General features: G+C 49.5%; 1 protein-coding gene across 3 annotated transcripts in view; it reads right to left on the bottom strand.

Moving 5' to 3' along the window:
* Positions 1-19180, bottom strand: part of nrp1a (neuropilin 1a) — a 71456-nt gene extending 52276 nt beyond the window's left edge. Inside the window, exons 1-3 of one of the 3 annotated variants that reach the window (XM_030348886.1) lie at positions 18469-19180; positions 16858-17336; positions 15219-15393 (exon numbers count right to left, since the gene is read on the bottom strand). In XM_030348886.1, the coding sequence (XP_030204746.1) occupies positions 15219-15393; positions 16858-16924 (242 nt within the window). In that variant the 5' untranslated portion in view covers positions 16925-17336; positions 18469-19180. The remainder of the gene's footprint in view (positions 1-15218; positions 15394-16857; positions 17337-18468) is intronic. The other 2 variants (XM_030348887.1, XM_030348889.1) reach the window with 2 other exon arrangements.
* Positions 19181-22137: the final 2957 nt, after the last annotated feature.

The raw sequence follows: 22137 nt of genomic DNA, 5'->3' as shown, positions 1-22137 counted from the left end.
ATTTCCACATGCCATAGGTTCGCTAGAAGTCAACCCTCTGCACTTCTGTCTTGTCCCTTTCGTGTCACTTCCCATTTAAATGCGTTTCCCCACACCTATTCCTTCCTCTTATCCTCATCGTGTCCTTTCACTTCTTCTTCCCACTCCCCTCTATTACTATTCACTTCCCTCCCCTGCTCCTTTCACCAAGCTCTTCTCTGCTATCTTCTGTTCTCTCGCTCCTCTCTCTACGTTCCTATGTCCGCTGGCTCCATGCTCGGCACTGAGAACATCAATCCTTTATGGCCCTGCTCTGTTCTATCAGCCTCAGTCTTATAATTCACCTCAGTGCCTCTGCACTTCTGCAACACCCCCCCACCGCCACCACCCACACCCCCTTCACCTGCCAAACGCTGAGCGTAGCCCAGCATCTAAAAAATTGATGCAGAGATGCATCACATGGAGAGAGAGAGAGAGAGAGAGAGCGAGAGAGCGAGCGAGAGAGCGAGCGAGCGAGAGAGAGCGAGAGAGAGAGAGAGAGAGAGAGAGAGAGAGAGAGAGAAAGAGAAAAAGCTGCAGGAGGGCAGAAGGAAGAGCCGAGACTTGGGCTGGTGCTGTTATGATCTGCATGTGTATCCCATGGTTTTGGCCGCATTTAGTGCCTTATGTGTTCTTATGGTTACCTGCATATGTTGCGTTCATGTTTTTTAACCTGTGTGTTGGTCTGTGTATGTATGGGTGCGCTTTTTTATATTTCTTTGCTGGAAAGTCCCTATTTTCTCCCTTGCCTTCGCGAGATGCTGCCTCACCGTCCCTGGGAGAGGAATAGATTCCCTCTCTCTCCCCGCCGCCTTCTCTCTCCCCACCGTGACTCGCTAAAGCACCTCCAGAAAGGCTGTTTATTGCATTTTTTAACCTGGCACATCACCAGCCGCCTCGGATTCGCTCTTGTAAAACACGAAGTGGCGGGGGGGGGAAGAGGATGCAGATGGCGGGGAGACAAGAGGCCCCTGGGCCCCTTGATTTCAGCACAATTACGAGGATGGAAGAGTCCTCTCCCCCCTCTTCCGTGGACCGGGCTCTCCGTGGGGCCCTCGCCCCGTGTCTAAATGACGACCGCCGCGTTAGCCAGAAGAACTCGGGCGGTTCTGTGCCAGTGGGTCCGAAACACACCCGACTCTGGTCGCACACGGAGCGGGCCCCCCCACCACCCCCGCCCCCCCCCCCCACCCGGTGTCATCTGGAAGACATTAGGAGAATCTCTTGGCAGGGGCCCCGGCTACGGAGCCGCTGCCTCGTTGCCAACACGGTTAACGGTAGCGCTGATCCGTTCCTCCCTGCCGCACCTGGCAGGGACTCTCTCTCTCTCTCTCTCTCTCTCTCTCTCTCTCTCTCTCCCTCTCTCTCTCTCTCTCCACGGTTTGGGGAGCGCTCAGCGCTGGCGGGAGGAGGGCTAACGCCCACTCTGCCATGTTGATGATTAGAGGACATGCAAAACCGTACACGAGGAAGAACAGGGGAGAGACTAGGGCCGTTTTGGAAGGTAACCAGGGGCCCTTGCTTGGCCTAGTTTTAAGAGGTTGAGGTATTGCTTGCAATATGTCTCCCCCTTGGCCCGCAGGAGCTCATTTTAAATCTAGCCTCGACCCCCCCCACCACTTCCTTGGGGTCCCAATGATCATTTGTTATGTTGTGTTGCCGCTGCTGTTGCTGTTGTCCCCCTCAGACACTGCAGTTCCAGTTGAATTCAAGACCTCCGCCCTCGCAGAGTCTTATCTGTCCGGTGTGATTTGAGTCTGGGGTGGGGTCTGCCCTCTTTTACTGTCAACACACTGATTTACCCACTGTCACACACACATGCACACACACACACACACAGAGTAAGACGCCTACCGCAGTGCTAATAGTGAAAATGGTCTGCCAATCCAGCAGGGAAATTAAAGGGAAAAGAGTGTGTGGGTGTGGGTGTGTGTGATTGTGAGGGGGGGGGGGGGGGGGGGGGGGGTGAGGGGGGGGTGGCGGGTGAATCTAATTCTCAACGACCTTCGCTTCACCGCTTCAACTGTATTAGCCTGCCTTCTTTCTCCAGGCGGCGAGAGAAAGCAATCGGCTAGTGTCAAACGAGAACATTAGCCCCTCCCCGCCCAAGCCGAAGGGAAGGCGACAAACTATTCTCCTAACAATATAACTGTTATATCGCCCTGCGGCTTTTCCCGTGGAAATAATCGCTCCCACCCCTGTAAACGGTGGCGGGACACGTTTCCACCAACGACAAGGAATAAATAAGGCAATATAATCAAAGGTAATGGAACAACGCCATGACAGGCGGAGTAAGCCTACAATACCAGAACGCAGGGCCGCTTTAATCGGGTCATTTATAAGCCGGCGTTTGAGGGGGGTGGGGTTGGGGGGTTATCCACGACGGGAAGAACAAGAGCACTTGTTCACACCCCCGATCGCTTGTTGAAAATTCTCCAAAAACCCATGTTAGGAAAACATGTCAGCGATAACACGTCAAAACATCTCTGCTCTTGGCAAACTAGGGCGGCTGAGGCCTACACAAGGGACCCGGGGCCCACGCTCGGGGACCCTAATAGGAGACTTAACGAGAGAAAAGGGCCCTGTTGAACAGCCGTCAGAAAAAAGAAAAACTCTGGCCTGGGAATTCATGTGTTAGCGAACTGGCTAACAAACTGTCACTTGAGGCCCGGGCATAACATCATTAACGTTTGTCAAGGGCCGGGGATGGGGTGGGGGGGGTGAGGGGGAGTTGATCTCCGACTGGCTTTTTCCAGCTCTCCTGGGGACATAACTCACTAAAATAAAATGTACTCTTGTTCACTCTCTCTCTTTCTCTCTCTCTCTCTCTCTCTCTCTCTCTTTCTCTCTCTCTCTGGTGTGCATGTTTCCTCGCTCTCCCCATATGCATGTGACATTCATTAGCCCCAGTTTGAAGAACAGGTTCTCTCTCGCTCTGTTGAACAAAAAGCACCCTCTACCCTGAGAGCGCCATGCCTCACCTTTCACCGATAGACAAGGGAGATAGACAGAACATGGAAGCAAATCTAACACGACGCCACTTTATAAAATCTGTGGGGATTAGGGCATCCTTTAACGGCCAGGCTGAGGAGTTGATTGGCCATGCTCTGGGGTCACTATGCTTGGGATGGAATTTGACTAAAAGCATTTCAACTTTTTGCTGTGGAAAGGCGATTGGGTGGGACGTCATGGATTCCATCGCCCACCAACACAACACTGCCATATGGATGGAGGGTTGGGGCGCATGAGTGGTTTGATGAAGGCATGGATGGTTGGGTGGCTAGGTGGTTAGATGGACGTATGAAAGGGTGGATGGCTGGATAGATGGAGGGAGGGGGTGTGTATAGATATTCCACACGCGAGTGCACAGCTGCACACGTTCAGAGAACCTCTTTTGGGTGTCACCGCCACATCAGCCCGCTCAGTCGCTGGCATATTTTTAGATGCCACTGCTGGTTGTGATTTTGTGGGCGCGGCGGCCATACATTTGTGAAGGCACATTTGCTCTCCAAAGCGGCAATTATCATTAGCACTGATGGATTTACCGGGCTCCCATCTATTAGCTCTCCTAATTACACTGTCGAGAGATCGGCTGTCGCCAACAATCCAAGTAATGAATTTGCCTATTTAGACGCGATTATTGCCCACTCCACAACACACACCCAATAGTCCCTGTTTTTGGCATTATGATATATAAGCGAGTGAACATTTCATTCCTTTTGCTTTCGGCTTGAGGCGGTTCAGGGCACCATCGGGGATACAGAGGTGGTCAACGGAGGGGAACAAAACAGCACAGGGAAATTAAAAAGAGAGAGACAGCACAGGCCCCCTCTGTTTCCCAACCTATCTCACATACGGTGGGGTCTATTGCTCTTTGTAGCCCTCCGGGGCCCCAGGTATGTGATGTGCTGGCTCTTCCCGTAGGCCTGTGGAGTGTGGCATAACAACTGATATGTTCATATTTCAGGCGTCCCCTATAGGCGCCCCGGTTATTTCCATTAGTCCATTTATGTCCACGCCGTATAAAGGGAGCGTGATAACTAGGTCACAAGAACGTGATTATGGAACGGTTGACTTGTTAGTTATCCATGTTGGGCATGTTGTAATGTAAATTACCCTCCAGCCTGGAGCTAGTCTTTTAACGAAAGGGCTGCAGTTGAGCTGGAAATGCATGGACAATAAACCATCTACGGTAAAAAAAAAAGACATTTAATATGATTATGTTATATTTTATTCGGATGTGTGTTAATCCCTTTCAAACTTTTTTGAATTATTTGAAAATGTCCCAATGTGAGGGAACGGATACAGCATAATCAAAACAAAAGACGTTCAACAACGAATCACCTGTTTATCTGACTGTAGAGCTCAAAGTTGAAAAAGAGACCTACGTCATGCAAATTGTGGCTTTGGAGCACGCCACTTTGCTATATTTTCAAACAGCCTCATTATCATGAATAAATCAAGAATCACTATCCACAATTAATGAGAAAACTGCCCGTGGCAAAATGGAAACACATATTTGGTGCTTCCCCCCCCCCCCACACTAAGTGAGCTTTAGGAAACAAGACAGTTTAGCATATACCATAGCTATGGGACCGTTAGTCGGCGATGCACAGAGATGTGAATATGCACATTATAAATGTATGATTCTTTGCAGAACCAGGGGCTGCAAGGTTTATTTCTAGAGAGAGATCCCTGGAAGGGAAACTCGTACCTTAAAATAACCGGTCATCATCACAAGTCATTTGTACTAAAGCTTAACCTCACAAAATCTTTCCCTTGCAGATCTTTTCCAGTCGTCGAAATGACGACTCTCACTTATTACCTGCAAATGACTTAAACGGGGGAAGGGAAGAGAGACTGGAAGTCCAATACGGGAAATGAACTGAGAGAAACCAGAAGCCATTAAAGTGAAGTACCCCAGATGAAAGTTAATTTGCGCAGGCAAGAAATAAAGGAATCAAGAAAACAAATAGTAACTATGGAAAAAAAAACTGAAAAGTAACATAAGCCGATTTGTCGTGCCACCCCAGAAGGGAAACTCCCCCGGTTTTCTCACCTTGACATTTAAACGGATCACCAATGATGGAGGTGTGCAACTACAATGATGGAGCACTGATGAGAGATGGGTGGTGAAAAACACAGGGCAGTGACAAGGGGCGGTGATGGAGGGCATTGAGGTGGGGGTAGTGGTTGGGTACAACATAGCGTGCTAGGGCAAGCAGTGTAGCATCTTGAGCTAAACCAGCAAACTCCCCCCTCCCCTCCACCCTCTCTTATTAGCCTTGCTAGCGTCCTCTTGTCTCTTCCCATCGCCCCTGGGGCACCCCTAGGATGAGCACGAATGAGACACTCGCAAACGCATGCACACACATAAACACACACACACACACACGCACACACACACACTCGCACACATACGCACGCAAACGCACACTTATAGCATACTTGTCTGACTCCACCTTATAATGAGGATCCCGAGATACCCGACATCCCCTCGGCCAATCAGGAGCTACGTGCGGTCCCAGGGGTCGGGGTCATCCCGTGGTTACACCGCGGTCACTGGCTAGTTATGAAGACGAACGGCGCACATATGTGGGCATTATTGGACGTCCGTTGGTCGGAATCAATGGGCTAACTGCTCGAATGAATAGACTGGTGTTTAAGATGACAGACGACGTCTGCCGTTCCCCCTCTCTTACCCAGGTTACGGAGGGGGTACGATATGGCTGGGGGGGTGGGGTTGGGGGCATGGAGATTACGGTAAACAACGTGGAGCCCCACTGACCTGCTGACCTCCTTTTTTTTAACGAGGAAATACACGGAAATGACAGCACTGACCTCGGCGTGACACGAGGAGAACTCGAGTACAGTAGTGAAAACGAAAAAAAGAAACGGCGACCGCGACGGACATAAGCGAGGGATGATGGCAGCGTAAAGATCAACAATGCAGCACGCTAAGCCCCCTCCCCAAGAACCACAAAGGACCAAAAGAGACAGGCATTCCCCAACCACGTGCCTAATCATCCATCTGTTTATTCCCGCGACATGCGACCCCCGGTCGGGGTGACGGGCCGCGGCATATTGGAAGTAAGGAGCCGGGGTCATCCAGAGGTAAAGCCAGTGGGGGCTGCTGAACACAGCTCTCTCTTCAGACATAACGGAGAGGAAGAGAGAGAGTGGTGGTGGGTGTGGTAGAGGACACAGACTTGGGTCAGGCTGGGGACTTCTGTCATAGAGCGAGAGAGCAAGACAGAGAGAGAGAGAGAGCGAGAGAGAGAGAGAGAGAGATACAGAGAGTGAGAGCGAGAGCGAGAGCGAGAGCGAGAGAGAGAGAGAGAGAGAAAAAGAGAGCGAGAGAGGATTTGAGCCAGTATGAAGCGCTGAGGGACTCGACCGAGGGATAAAGGGGAATGAGAGAATAGAAACGAGAAGAAGGGTAGACGTGAACTGACAGTGATGAGGACACCGAGGGGTAGCGGGGGTGGAGAGGGACTGCCTCACGGACCAGAGGGGTCAAAATTTGTCCTCAGTGTCTCTCCGTCTTTGTATTTCTCCTCATATTTCTTCCTCATTACGCCTCTTCTCATTCCTTCCAGTGTCGTTGCTATCTGAGGGTCGTTTGTGTCGCTACGTGGGGGCTGAAAGACGGCCGTAATAACGGCAGTAGGACTTATTCAATTAAAAAGTCTCATCCGTCTCTGTCTGCCCTGACAACCCCCCCCCCCCCCCCCCCCCCCCCCCACACACACACAGCCCCATTCCCCTATGTTCCCAGAGGCCTGTGAAGGAGGCAGGGGGGTTCAGCGAGCAGTCTGGGCCTGGTGTGACGTGACCCGGTCAACTGGCTGGAGGTGCAGCTCCACTGGCTGCGTTTGTTCACAGCCTTTTGGGGACGGAGTCTAGGAAATTCCATTCCCTTCGCTTTGAATGTGCCTTAAATCACATCAAGCGCCAAATAATGGTTTGTTTTGATTATCAAGGGGAAAGGGAAGAGGACGGGGTAGAAATAAACAGGAAGTTTCCACAACGGTACGCACGCACCGCATGTTTGCTGGTGTGCCTGGATGATTGGTTGATTGCTGAGTTAAAGCGATTTCCTTCCTAGAATCCTAGAATATCTCCATCAAGAAACCACCTCCTACGACACCTTTCTTTGCTTTCTTTCAAAGGTGTCCGATATTATGGCTCTGTGAAAGCCAAGATGACCAGCAGCCAGGTGCCAGGAGGTGCATTCGGTCCGTAATCTGGGCATTGGGTCAATCAAAGTGCTGACGGTGGGCCAGACTCCTGCCAAGATTTAGAGGGCAAGCGGTGACCCTGCCTTTTACTGGACATTGCAATGTACCACTTGGCAACGGGGAGGCCGTCTGTCCGGAGATATTAGCTGCTGCTGCAAAGGAATAGAGCAATCCTATTGGGACACGGAGAATGGCATAGGTGTTGGGGGGGGGGGGGTATCACTTATCCTGTTTTCAGGAGGGGGTACGTGATTGAGGTTGGCATAGAGACCAGAGCCATAGGCCAGACTACATATTGGGGGACTCTCTGAGGTCCCACTGCTTGGAAACAATAGAGAAAGGTCGTGGGGAGTTGTCCACTTAAACTCCCCGGCTCTCTATTTTCTTTCTCAAAACCCACCGTCAAACAAAATGAAATGAACGGGACGCAGCGCGAGGGAACGGGGTGGCGGCGGCGGCATGAGAACATAAAGAAAGAGCAGGACTAACCAACGAGCCAATTTCACGAGGAGAGATCAAGCGGGGAGAAACAAAGCGAGGGTCTGTGAAGTGAGTGGCTCTAACTTAATCTGCAGAGCAGCCGGGGACCGCCCCATCAATCACTGTCTGCTTGCCGGGCAGGCCCGCCCCGCGCGGGGAGAGAGGCGAAGCGCCGGCGAGTGAGCCAAAGGCCCACGGAGGACAAACAGGGAGAAGGCAAGGGGCTAACGAAGCTTTTCTGCCCACCTAGAGAGACACTTAGGAACCACAAACAAACCTCTCTTTAGACAAAGTCCCTGCAGGGCAGGGCATGAATCTTTCAATGAAGAGCCCTTATTGCTGCCGGATCCCAGACCCCCCACCCCCCATGTGGAGCCCTAGGCATTGGGGGCTTTAGGACAACAAACTGGCAGCGTAGAGGACCAGGGCCATATCAATCAACCTCATGAGGTCCTTTCAGGACTATAGCCCATGGTATAAAACATGGCTGACAAGCTTGGACACGCTGCATTTAAGACCCCCCCCGGAGAGGGACAATGGGCTCTTATCAATTATAAATATTAAGAAAGACCCCTCTTTCTTCTCTCTGTTCTGCTCCGTGTTGGGTCGCGGTGAACTGAGACACTTGGGAGGCCCGTTTCAGAACTAATCCATCCCTGACTGCCTGGCCGCCACCCACAGCTTCCTAATAAAACGTGCTCCTCATTCATGTGCTGCAGTCTGAACTCTAAATTAAGACACTCTTTTACTGTTGTCACACATCCTTTGCATTTATAGCTGGGGTGGAGGGGGGGGGGGACCAAAGGCATGAAAGAAAACCTGCAGCTCATTATGTAATATGAGGCTGACAAAGAAAAATGAGGGAAAAAAAAGAGAGCGATTAAAACCGATGGTTCTCCCTGCCAACTGTCCTTTGGAACAGCAACACGTAATTGAATTACAGCTCCGATGTTTGGTGCTTTTTCATCTGCGCTGGAGGAAAATTGAAGTATGAATTTTCTTACAGTCAATAGATGTGTTTCCAGATAGAGAGATGAGATTACCCAATGTTGTCCTCTAATCATGAGCCTCTGCATACTGCTCCCCTCTTGCCTACCATCTGCTTCGGATAAAATAATAAAGTCTGTGACAGACGTCTCTAAACTGTGTGGGCTGTGACTTTATTTCACCAGGAACTTCCAGAGTGGGAATATTGAATTGGTTTCGGAGGCTGCGCGTTGGCTCAGGGAAAAGCGAAACACACCACTCAATGTCTGCCAGCAGCAGATTAGTGACACAGAATCCCCGGCATGAGTGGCTAACATCAACATTAAGATGAAAACGAAACATCCAAAGCAATCCAAAATGTGAGCCGTGTACGGTGGCGGTTTGTGCTGCGGGATGAGGGCTCAAATATCCTTTCATTCCCTGCGACTCAATTTCTTTATCTTGCCTTCCCATCATGGTTCCTCTTCCTCCTCAACCTCCTCCTCCTCTTTCTTCTCTCCACCCTCCTCCTCCTCTTTCTTCTCTCCACCCTCCTCCTCCTCCAACTCCTCTACAGCGATGTTGAGCTGCCTCCTGCTGTGAGCTACCGAGAGGACGATGGTCTGTGTGTGTGCGTGTGTGTGTGTGTGTGTGTGCGTACATGTGTGTGTGTGGGGCATGTGCAGGGCGCACTTTGTTGCGCATGAATCAAAGTGACGACAGAGCGACGGGGAGCCCGGCAGATGCCGCCTCGGACGGAAAGCTTTTCAATCAGCCTGCCCTTCCGCACGCCGGCCAAGGTGAAGGCTTCACCCACGGAGGTAAAAACTAAAATGAAAACGAATGATAGCCCGACCTCCCCTGTAGATACACACACGCAAGCACACATACGACACACTCCTATAACCTGCTCATTAGCTGTAGAGCACCATTGATGTCGGGGCGAAAGTGTGCGAGTGCACAGGTGAGAGAGAGTGAGATAGACAGAGAGAGGGTGTGAAGGTCAACAGGTTTTTCGATACATCTCTGGCTCTCATCGGGGCCGTGTTGTACTTTTACCCCCGTGGCTCATTACCACGTCGAGCATTACGATAAGTGACCATCTAGCCTCCGGAGACGTGTAATACCGCCAGCCCCTGGCTCTCCTCCTCTGGGCCCCTCGCTATTTACAGCCCGTCGAATGGGTCACCTGTCCTGGTGAATCAGGGGGGAAGCTGGGCGTGGAGGCCCCCCGACTGACACAGATTCCAGCGATCCCCGAGCCCTCATCATCGCCTTAGTCTGAGCATGCTCGGCAGGTTGTTGAAGTACAAACGGGTAAACTCAGAGTAGATTGTTCTCGGGGAAAGTGGGTTTTTGTGATAGTATTTCCTCGGAGGTGCAGTGTTTCAGGGTAATTCGAAGTATAATTTGATTTTACATTGTTATGCACCATTGGAGATTATTGCTTCTAAAAATAACAGGTGCATCATTTCAGGAGCCATTGTCAAACCCTGTGTTTAAAAAGCAACCGTCTCTCTCCCCACGGACTCTTAATCTTGCAGTGGCTGCGATTTTCAGCGCGCCTTTGATCCTGTCACGGCATGCATGTTGTCCTCTAACGCTCACTTTGAAAAGAAGTGCACATGGACATTGTGAAACAGTGTTTGCTGTCTCCAACGAGCCATGTTGGGTTAAAGCCTCTTCCTTTCACCCCCACACCCAGAAAGGTCACGGTCCATTTCCTCATCTTACGAGCCTCCTCAGAAAGATTCATGGGGACCGAGAAATATATCGCCTGTTGCATTCCTGCCGTATTTATGGTTACTCCATGACAATAGCTGTCGCAGGACCATTCTCCCTATGACTCCCTGTTGTCCTGTAGAAGGGCGAGGGGAGAGCAATGAAGCAGTGAAAGAGAGTGCTTTTGAGCTTATATCAGAGGGGGATGTTGTGGCACGTCGCCGCCCAGCTGTGCAGCCCTCCGCGGGCGGCCCCCTCTTCCCTTTGCCCTGCGGTGGATCAGCGGCTTGTTATTCAGGGCAACTGAGAGGGATAAATTAGTGGGAATTAGTGAAAGTGACCAAGCAGTAGCCGCTGTGAAACTTTTATCCCTTAACCCCCTTCTGTGTTTGTATTTTTGGGGGATTTCATCCCTTCTAACTTCCCAGCAACAGGTGGCTCTCATTGTAAATCCTGACGACCATCTGACTCTACGGTCTTAGCGGGATCCCCCACTACAAAAGAGCTGTGTGTTGAAGAGAGCGTGCTGGGAGTGGAGACCCCAGGCAGGGCTATTCTCAGGCCCGGGCCCCTCTCCTCTCTCCCACCCCAAACCCGGTCAGTCCTCTGTGGCGTCCCAGGCTGGGCAAGGAATGCATGGCCGGCAGGATGTCTATTGTCTGGAGGCACGGAGGAGAATGTTTGCCTTCCCAGCAGGTCAGGCTGCTCTTCTGGGGAGCTGCCCAGCAGGAGATGGTGGGCGGGCGGGTAGGGGTGGAGGTGGAGGTAGTGGTGGGACTGGGACTGGGACTGGGAGGGCGGGAGCCATTTGACGATGAAATGGTGTAAAGTTTTAGGAGCAGCGAGCAGCGGACCGAAACGTTGCGCTGCGCCTTTCACCACAATGGGCCGCTTGAGAAGGAATTCCGCAAATATCTACACCCCCATCCCTCCCCCCTCCTCCTCCTCCTCCCCCACCGTCAAGCACCACCCAGCCCAACAGTCCTCCCGACGCCCACCCTCGCCTACTCAGGACTGCACGGACCGTCACACTGGAATTCTATGTTCTCGGGTCCGACAAATGGCCTGACGTGCCTGGGAAGAAGTGGCGTGGGGTGGGGGGAGGGGGGTGGCTGGGCAGAGCGAGACAGAGCACCCCGCGTGGCGCAATGCAGTTCACCTTCTTTCTTCCTCTTCACATTTTTTTTGCCTCCTTCTCTTTTGTTTCTTTGAACGAGAGAGGGAGAGAGAAAAAAAAAGGCTTGTAAAAAAACAAAGAAGCAGCCTTGGACGGCTGGCTCCGAGAAGCTCCGGTGTGCGAAGGAAGTTACTATTATTTTATGTTCTCTGCAGTCAGCAAGCCCTGAGCCATCAATGATTCATGGTGTTGTCAGGAATACATCATATCAGTGGAGAGTCAGCAGCAGGGTAGGCACATGGAGAAAACTGCCTGCAGCAAACTGTATAGACAGAGGATTCTGTGGCCCCATTATCCTTCCACCAGGGTGGTTTCCAGGATTAAAAAAATAACTTCATCAGACGTCTCAAAAAAAACCAGCTCTGGCAAAAGCGAGATCGATAAGCCTTAATGCCGACTTGAGAGACGAAAAAATTGAGTCAATCAGGTCTGTTGAGCCCTCCTGATAGATCCAATTTATACATATATATTTTTTACTTTGCATTTAGATGGCAGTGCTGCCACAGCTAGTCACGTCTGGGAGCCCTTATCAGACTGGGGGGAGATCGAGCAAACAGGGAGAGGAAAGTAAAAGTAGCGAAAACACACACTCCAACCCCACACACACACACACACACACACACACACACAACCATACAGAAAGTTTATTTGCTTTGTTTATTTTTTTTCCACTTTGGCTTAGCTGCTTATGCCAGGGATTTTCAAAAAACGAAAATTGACTTCAAATATTTGCCTTCACGCAGTCTGCGCTTGTGTCTCAAACTTCATTAGCTGTGCAGAAAGAGGCGGCAGAGGAGTGCGCCCTCCCTGCCACCTCTTCCCCACATCTCCTCTCCTCCTCCTCCTCCTCCTGTTGCTCCACCTCCACCGCTCAAACAAACAAAAAAACTCCATGAATGTCTACAGCCGAGCGTGAAAAGGTAAACACGTTCCGCATTCAGGAACCGCAAGGACTCACTTAGCTGCCCTTATCTCTGCTGCTGATGTGGAGCGTTTCCAACCCCCTCCCCCCCCCCCGCCCCCGCCAGACCCAGCCAGCCCTTCCTCAGGATACAGCTCCTTGCACCTTCCCCAAACAAACCTGTCGGGTCGCCCGGCCGCACACGAGCAAGCAACCGGGCCTCTGGTCCTGGCCAGCGCCAGGGTGCGTCCATGTTTTTTCCCATTTTCTTTTTAGGAGTGCTGCTTTGAGTGCTTCTTGTTTGGTTTGCTGATAGCAGCCATGTTGGGGCGCATGTGGAGCATGTGCGTTCCATTTGCCCGCTAATTAGATTGCAAGGCGGTGCACTGAAGCACGCATTGTAGTCCCCCCCACTCAACCCCCCTCACACATCCCCCCCCCCCCCACCCCTTCTTCCTTCTATCCTAGACCCCCCACCCCCCCCCCCCCCCCCTCGCCACCACCCCTCCCTCCTCCTCCTACCCTACATTTTGCCCACTCTGCCAGTACATCAGATAAGGAAGCCATGCTGATGCTCTTGGGGTTTCCATTATGTAAGGGATGTTTTGGTGAGTGGATCAGAAGCTGGTAATCTGCCGATGGATCCCCCCCAACTCTCGGATCCCACCCGGCTACTGTCTGCAGAAATAAACACATCCAGGGAAAATATCCGGTTTCCCTCTGCCGGAACTAACCCAGTGACTCCATAAAACGCCTCTCACTCTCGCTGGCTTTTAAAAGGCTCATACCTCATTCATACATCGCCACTCGTCTGATTCATGGCGGCTTTTGTAAAAAAGGGGGAAGGAAAGACGGCTTCTGTTCCTGGAACCCCAAACCGTACCCGCACAAGGACACGCGCGGGAAAAAAGGGGAGCAGAGCGAAAGCGCAGGGAAACCCACTCCATTAAAACATTAAAAATGAATCTGTACTTCAGGAGGCGGAGGAGTGGAGGGGGTTCAAAGGGAATAAAAAAGGTTCGCCCTGAGGAGCACGGCGACCCTCGTTTTCCAGCTCAACGTGGCCGTTATGAATGGCACTCAACGAGGCCTCAAAGGTGTCTGTCCACATTACTTATTGGTGTTTTCCTGTGGCGGTCGGTGCGGTTTATAACCCCCCGGTGACCAAGCACGCTGGCAGTGGCACCGGCCCAAGCAAAATAACCAACCATGTTTGCTTAAGGGTAGAGGAGACGGAGAGAGAGAGAGGGACTGGCTGGGCGAGAGACATACAGAAGCATAGAGGTTGAGAGGTTGAGCGAGGGGAGAGAGAGGGAGGGAGGCTGTGGGGTAGGGGGAGTTTGGCTTGGAGAAAGTGACAGGCTTACACAAACAGACACACACACATTCATCGAGAAAATATCCAATGGGAACAGCCGACAGCGTGCCAGACCCCATTTGTCAAATCAGTTTGCTACTAAAGAAGAAAAAGGTGGAACTAATTTGTTGGCCCGCTGATGGGAAAAAGAGTAGGGCTAACCGTAAATTTAATTAGTTTGATTTGATAATTTTCAACACACAAAAGTTGTGTTTCTGCCTACGGTAAATCGGATTAACAGAAAGGTTAGGTTACGCTCCCCATTTCAGTTTTTTTCCTCTCTCTCTCCCTCTCCCCTCTCTCCCCCTCCCCTCTCCCCTCACTCTCTCTCTCTCGATCCCTCCCTCTGTGTCTCTCCCTCCCTCCGTTCCTCTCTTTTTCTGATCCTAGACAGCTTAATAGTTCCCCTGATGCTGAAACAGGATCTGGGCAAAGTGTCCAGTAGGATCCACCCTCAAAACAGACCGCGGCATTCATCTCAGACAGGTTTATTGAAAAACTTCAGGATTAATACAAAGACCCTGAAAACGTATACAGGGACATATGCCTATGTGTGGGTGCGTGTGTGAGTATGGGTGCATGTGTGAGTGTGAGTGTGAGTGTGTGCGTTGGTGTGTGTGTGTGGGGGGGGGTTACAGTAACAGGAGCCAAACACTGTACTCTTCCCGGCCCTGCAGCATAAACAAACAGCTAAGATAGAGCAGGTCTGAGATACAGGCACAAAGACACACACACACACACACACACACACACACACACACACACACACACACACACACACACACACACACACACACACACACACACACACACAAACACACACACACACACACACACAGAGAGGCAATCAGAGCAAGGCAGTCTGCCCAGGCATGGCTCACCTCGGGGCACCACACTGACACAGGCTCATCACATTACTGTCTGGCTTTGGTTTCACCGGCTTAACCTATCTATCTGACAACAACAGACTCAACGCTTTGCCATTGTTGGGTGCGGTTGCTCACGGCTTACAAGAGCAACACGGCCTGTGACTGACTCAAATGACTGGCGTGGAGGTGAAATGTTTCACCTTCGGCCCCAAAGAGGAGCCCCCCACGATTAAGGATCAACAAACACATGGGAGCCAAAATAAATAGTCTCCGTGTTGGTTTCATTCTACACTACAACAAACGCAAAGACAATACAAACCCCATTGGTCCGGGTAAAGACATTCCTTTTGCCGTGCGCAGTGCGAGAGCAGATGACATCGCAGCAATAATTTCACCGCCACTAGATGGCGCACTTTCATGTTCCATACGAAGCAATATGGCAATGAGACGAGAGGGGGGGGGGGGGGGGGGGGGGTTGTCAACTCACTTGCACTCCCGGTCCTCCAGATCAAAATGTGGATTGAAGTTGATTAGGATCCGCTGGTGAGGCCCAGGCGCCGTTATCACCCACACACATTTATGTGAGGGAGAGTATGACGCCGGGTAGCCAGGCGAGGTGAGGTAGTTTGCCTTTGTGATTCTGATGTTGTCTCCACATTTATCTGCAGTATAGACAGTGAAAAACCACCTTTAGGGAAACAATGGTTGCAACATAAACTCGTTCTGAACACACACATTCCAGGTAAATAAAAGTGCGCGATGCGTTTTCCCGACCAATAAATCAATTAACATGGACGCTGAATAAATAAATACATATGCAGCCTATGTTTCTTAATGAGGAATCGAATTTGAGATATAGGCTAAAGCCTATCCCTACTATTGGACAGAATTAAGAGGATTAGCTTTTATAGGCTAATGGAAAATGTTAAAGAGTTTAATTTGAGCGTTTATAGGCTGATTGTGATTGGAAATGGTAGTTTGAAATGTAACCAAAAAAAATGAATCATGATAAAAATGTTATAGCCTATTACATGTATTCAGCATATATCGTGTTTTCCTAAATCTGAACTTATAGCCAGAATTAGCCAGTATCACGAAACGAATTTTGATCTGATCTTTATTTGAATTCGGAGTTGGTTCGGTTATTTTATTTTGTCTAGGCCTACTTATTTGTTAGATTTTTTAAACGATGCTTAGCTTCTTCATATCGGCCTGCAGTTTGCTTCGCCACACACAGCGTAGGTCTACCCTAACTTATTCAACAGTCAGGGTTCATAGTATGATTGAATAGCTTCCTTACTGACAGAGTTGTTTCATGAGGCGTTACCAATGAGGCATCAACATTTCTACCGCATTAGCAATACAGGCCTACTTCCTTATTCTATTTTAACGAAACACAACGAAAATCAACACATTGTAGGCTAACGGAATGCGGCTTAAATAAAATCCTTATTGGACCTTAAAACGGTACGAATTTCGAAACTATTTCGATAAAGAGGTTAAAATTGGTGTTTAATTTAAGTGGTCAAAATCCGAAGAAGAGCTTCTAAAAAGTAATCGATAAGACGTTAGGCGGGAAAACATTTTTTTAATGAGCAGACGGGGACTTTGGAGCGCGTGAACGCTTTTATAGGATGGACCAATGGGCCAGCAGGAATTAGTTGGGTGGGGACATGGCGTTACAGGTGGCTGGATCAGCCTTGATGTATATGAGCCTGCATTTGAAACTTCGTTTGGTGCTGCTGCCCTCTTACAATAGACAGTTTTGTTTGGGAATGGGTCACCAGTCCCTACATTTATCTTAATTCGCGCCTGGTTTTGGCTGAAGACAAAAAAACATACATCTGCTTCGCATGCTTCAGAAAGATCAACGTTGCTATAAATGAGGTGATAAATGAGTTAGGCCTTTTTGTTATTGAACAGGCTACTTCTACATATTTTAAAGTACAAAAGGAAACGAAACTAACATGAAAGATACAAAAAAAATCGGTGCATCGAACATTTTGAGATGTGATAAAAAACACATAAAAACACAATTGTGTAGGCTAATATCCCTAAACATTACATCCCCTACAACCAGAGTCATACATTGACACGATTTAAATAACAAATGGATAGGGTCTTACCGTTTTTGAAAGCCCTGACAGCCAAGACGAATCCCAATAGAAGGATAAAGTCTAATCCACAATACATCCTTGTTGAGTCACAAAAAAAGATATAAAAAATACTGGAAAAAACATGCAACAGCAACAAAAAGAAAAACGTGAATGAAACTCCTCAGAGGTGTCGGGCAGTGTTCTTCAGTCTCGGTATAGTCAGCGTCATGAGGCGGAAATCACCGCACGCAAAAGAAAACAGAAGTGTCTTGAACCAGGGTGGGAACTGCTGTGAGTGACTCTCAGGTCGCTGCTCGCATCCTGTCATCAGCTACTGCTTCCCCTCGCTGCCAACCCCCGTGTCTCTGGCCGATGCTTTTAGTGTTGCCATATCCTCCCAGGAGAAGACGACCCCAACTCTAGAAAATAAAGAAACCAAACAACCCCAATCCGTCCGTCGCCTACTCCAGAAAGGCGGTCGATGATCCAAGACGAGTTAATCCGTGGATCTGCCGGGCGGAGAGAAAGACAGACATTGACAAGTGAGCGGCGGTGTGGTGGGTATGCTGCCTATATAGCGTTCAGGCTCAGAGACGCGCACTGTGCGTCTCATATGCTTCACACGAGGCACAAGTTCGGAGCATTAGCATCTGGAGGGATGGCATTGCCCTAACAAGGCTTTAAAGGCAGGGATTTTACCCCCCACCCCTCCCCTTCCCTCCTCCCTCCCGAATCGCAACCACTTTTCTTCTATAGGCCCACCGTTGCTGGATGGGCTGTCTGGCTCCCTGTAGCTGGAGTCTTGGCAGGGACCGCTACCGCTGATTGGCCAACCTATGCGTGGAGCCCTCTCGTGTCTTTATAAACGCACCGGCGTGACTGGGGTGCACACCGCCGAAGACCCTTCGAGCCTCCCTCACGCTCTCCCACTCTCTGCCTTTATCATCATACACCCGCAGGAACATGTAGGTCGGCTGTGAGACCTAACAGAGCAAGCCTAGTAAAGTCAACTGTTTTAGAGCTATACTCGTTTTATTTTGTTTTAACCGCTGTTTTATATGTTACTTATATTTCCCTGTTGGCGCATATTTGCGCTAGACCACCATCCAGGGGAAACGGTGTGCCTACTCGTTTGTATTGAGCACTTATTTGATTTAATAGGGGAGCTCCAACACACATTTTTGTTCCATAAACAATGGACTAAATATAGGACTGCCTTTCACCAATCATCGGCCGGCCAGATTGGTCGATTGTTTAAAGCTTGACTACAAAAAGAAAACGGCCGATCATAAAAATGTCAGCCTGGAAATTAGGTGAAATCGATCAAGCCCCCATGATAGCGGTGGTCTTTTTCCTGACTGCCCGTGTAGTCATGCCGCAGAAGGGGCTACGATCCTGCCCTTAAAACGCACTTCAATGTGTGACCTGTGTTATTTCAGTAAAAAATCCCAACCTCTTAAAAAACACAAATCTAACGAAACAATTCAACACTGGGTTTCAACCAGCACGTATCCTTCACATACGACCTCAAATTAATTTGGCAATGCTTACTGAAATCTAACCAAAGCCACCATAGTGTGTTGTATAAAAAAAAAACATAACCTAGATTCTAAACATAGTGTCACTTTTTTTTATCCTTACCGATGCGCACGGGTCAAGAAACTGCGATCACCTGCGTGTTGAGGACTCCCAGACCTCTCGGGTTGTACTCGGCAACCCTCAGCCCTCTCTCACTCTCTCCCTCTCTCTCTCCCCTGCGTGGAGGGAGCGCGTTCCTATATCCGTGTTCTTTGGGTACAACCACAAGCGGTCCTCCGGAGCGACTAATAGCAGCACACAGGTATGTCCTTCGCGGTGTTTGAACCGTCTTCACCTCGGTGCTAAAAACTGCACCATACGGTCCCGAGTCCCAACAAAAGGCGCACTGCCGATGCCACTGAAAAACTCGCTCCTCTCTCCGCGTTACAGCTCCGCTGCGCTGTCTCTCCAGTCCTCACTCTCGCTCTCTCTATCTCTCTCGTTCTTTTAATCAACGTGATATCCGCCGATATCCCCGCTTATCAACACTTTGAGCATGGATCGGGAGGAGAAGAACAGTCACTTCCAAAGGTTGACCGGGGAAAAAAATAAATAAACGATAGGCTAGAGATAGTCACCAACTAGAAGTCCTCGTCAAAAAAGAAACAGCCACGAGATAGCAGCCCACTAGTCCTCGTCAATGTGTTTGTATGTGTAAGTTTATCCCCTCTGTATGCTCGGCGCGTCACCGCTCTGTGCTGCTACTGCTGCTGATGGAAATGCGGGCTGAGAGGCTCCGGCAGCGCTGACTCGATCAGCCACACGCCCCTTCCGAAAGGGGTTGCCTCTCTCTGCTGTCGAGATGCAGATTCTGTGCTGCTCCCCTGCATTCTTCTCAGACGAGGAAGCTACAGCCTTTAATGAACCGTTAAAACGGTTATACAAATCGATAGGGTTATACATAAGGGGAAATCATCATGTGTCCCCCGATTCATAGCAATACCAGTACGACTGATGAATGAGATGTTCCCCATTTTTTGTTCATATGTTTGCAGTTTGTATACATTGTTTGGTTTTGTGAACGTTGCATCTGCGAATACATAAATAGAAACGGAGTTCATAGTCTACTTAATTCCACTAGTTCTTTCATTGTTTTGTTTTTTATTTAAACTTATTGGTTTAAGCTTAACCCACTTGAAACAACTCCAAATTATTTCTTTTTACACACAAGAGTATTAAGCGAATAATTATCTTCAGCATAGTCTTTATGAGTATTCATTAAATCTGTTTCAACTTTTGATAGAATTATACATCAAACGGCAACCCTTGCTTTTTCTGAGAACGACGGCATGTCTTGGAGACCCTCAGTCGAGACTACAGGCCAGAGAGAGCATAGCAAATGGAATTCAGAGGTTTAACGTGCCGGAGACGTTAATGGCTTTCCTGACTCTAATGACCGCATATCAATATGTAACGTAAGCTAATATTTCTTTCTGCGTGCTTGCCAGTGACCGCGATAACATTTTAAAAGAAGGACCTACTGCTGTTCACGTTGTGTCCTGTAGGGGGCGCGTGGGCCAATAAGTAACCCCGAGATGGACTCTGTATCGACTTCAGGCTCCACCGTCCAGATGTCTCCGGCATAAACCTTTGTTTTACAGGCATAGACAGACAGTCTGCCTGTCAGTGTGTCAATCACCTGACAGAATGTTCTCAAAATGTAATTCATAAAGGAATGACATTATCATAACTTTTCCACATTATCATAGCAGGTAACCCTTCTCTGAATAACAGCGGCAGACTGTTGCAGTGGATAACGGGAAACCTAGAGGATGACTGGTCAGGCAGTGGTCCAGCATGACGCATAGTTTCGTTCTTGGAGTGTGGAGGAAAAGTAGTAGGAAAAACACAAAGCAGGAATGAGAAAAAGAAAAGAAGAAAAATAAACAAAGAAGATGGAGTGGCTTTATTACCATTCTGTTTCAAGTCATTCTCTGTGTTGCTGATAAGGCGCGCGCGCAGGCTATCCTGCGTTGCAGTGGGGACTAGGCATCTCTATCAAAGGCAACCCTGACTAGCCTTGCATGTCTGCCGGATAACACAGGAACAATGGCTGGGAGCCATTTCACAAGGGCGCAGACCTGCCGTCCACCGTATCTTAATGAGAGGTGGGGATTGTGCAGGAACAAAGAGAGAGCCATTTAAAGGATTTGCTCCCTTTTCGCGAATCCACGATAATCTTTAATATAATACAGGTCGAATAATTGCGCCTTTAAGTGAACGTTCTAACGAGCCCCGCGAGCGACTGGCTACCATTTTGATTAGCCTCTTCCCGTTTGGTTCCCCGCTCAGGTGAACATTATCAAAGGGCGCGCTGGAGGAGCGCTCCAGAATTAGGAGCGATGTTGTACTGATTTGGAGGACAACCATCATGAAGGGGAAGGAGGGGGGCCGGGGAGGGTCCTCCATCCCAATACCTTTATCTTTGTGGGGTTCTTTTCAAGCACAGCTGAACAATAAAGGGCCCATGCCTGATATATTTTCAGCCTTCGCTGGCCCAAATGACTTGGTGGCGGATGCCAGTCCTCCTATGACATATAAGCCAGTGTGCGGTGTGTGTGTGTGTCTGTGTCTGTGTGTGTGTGTTTCTGTGTGTGTGTGTCTGTGTCTGTGTGTGTGTGTGCGTGTGGCACACTGAGACCAAACCAGACGGCCTGTCATACAGACCATTAGATCCCGAGGATTTATGCGGCGAAAGGCCGCGACAAGACGTGGATGCGAATAACAAAAAACCTGAACAGAACCCTTATTGATATAAAGGACACCATGTCCATCTTGGCCAGCTTCCCTGTGTTACAACACAATATTTTGACAGTCACTGAGCGAGCCTCAGAACGCCATTTTTCCGTCTGAAATTCGATAGCTGCTGACCCGGGCAAAATACCCTCCAACCAGAGGGAACGTTTAGATGCATCTCGCAGAGTCGCAGCGTTGCAAAGTAGCTGCAAAACCACGCCATGATATAGCTTGTTGCACAGCTGTGGTCCATGTCTCAGGCTCCGGTATGGATCCAGTGATGAACCGATTAAACGAATGCTACTGGATCCGTGCAGCCAGGGAGGCAGAGCTCCGGAGCTCGGGTTTCACAGGGTAAAGAGGCTGCTTTAGCCATTCACACCTATGCGGCTGTGGACAATAATTGGACCAAAGAATTTTCACAGACACACAGACACACACACACACTTGAAAAGGCATGCTGGTACCAGAGCAGACCTTCCAACTCAGCAAATGTGTTGTAATCTGGGGATTTTTCTTTGGAGGAATGTGGGATGTACTGTGTGTGTGTGTGTGTGTGTGTGTGTGTGTGTGTGTGTGTGTGTGTGTGTGTGTGTGTGTGTGTGTGTGTGTGTGTGTGTGTGTGTGTGTGTGTGTTTGCGCGCGCGTTGTGCATTTGTGCCTGTATATGTATATATTTTTATGCATATAAGTATGTATCATACTTGTATGTATACATATAAGTATGTATTTACACACACGCATCCATAGGTATATATTTTACATCCATGCATACATGCACGCAGACAGCGCCATGCCACTGTATCGGAGTAGTTGGCGAGGATCCAGACGACAGGCTTGCCATCGGGAAGGGGTGGAGGTGCAGTGGTGGATTAATCGCTGCACAAAGACGCCTCTTCCTCTCCGCCCAGGGACTTCTGTGGTCTGAGGTGAAACTGAGTGTGAAGGGAATTAGCACGGGAGGGATGGAAAGACAAAAGGCACTCGCCAACTTCA

The sequence above is a fragment of the Gadus morhua genome, chromosome 23 (genome assembly GCF_902167405.1).
Source record: "Gadus morhua chromosome 23, gadMor3.0, whole genome shotgun sequence".
In the NCBI taxonomy this organism is placed as follows: domain Eukaryota; kingdom Metazoa; phylum Chordata; class Actinopteri; order Gadiformes; family Gadidae; genus Gadus; species Gadus morhua.
The sequence above is the reverse complement of the archived record's forward strand: the minus strand, read 5'-3'. Positions and strand labels throughout refer to the sequence as shown.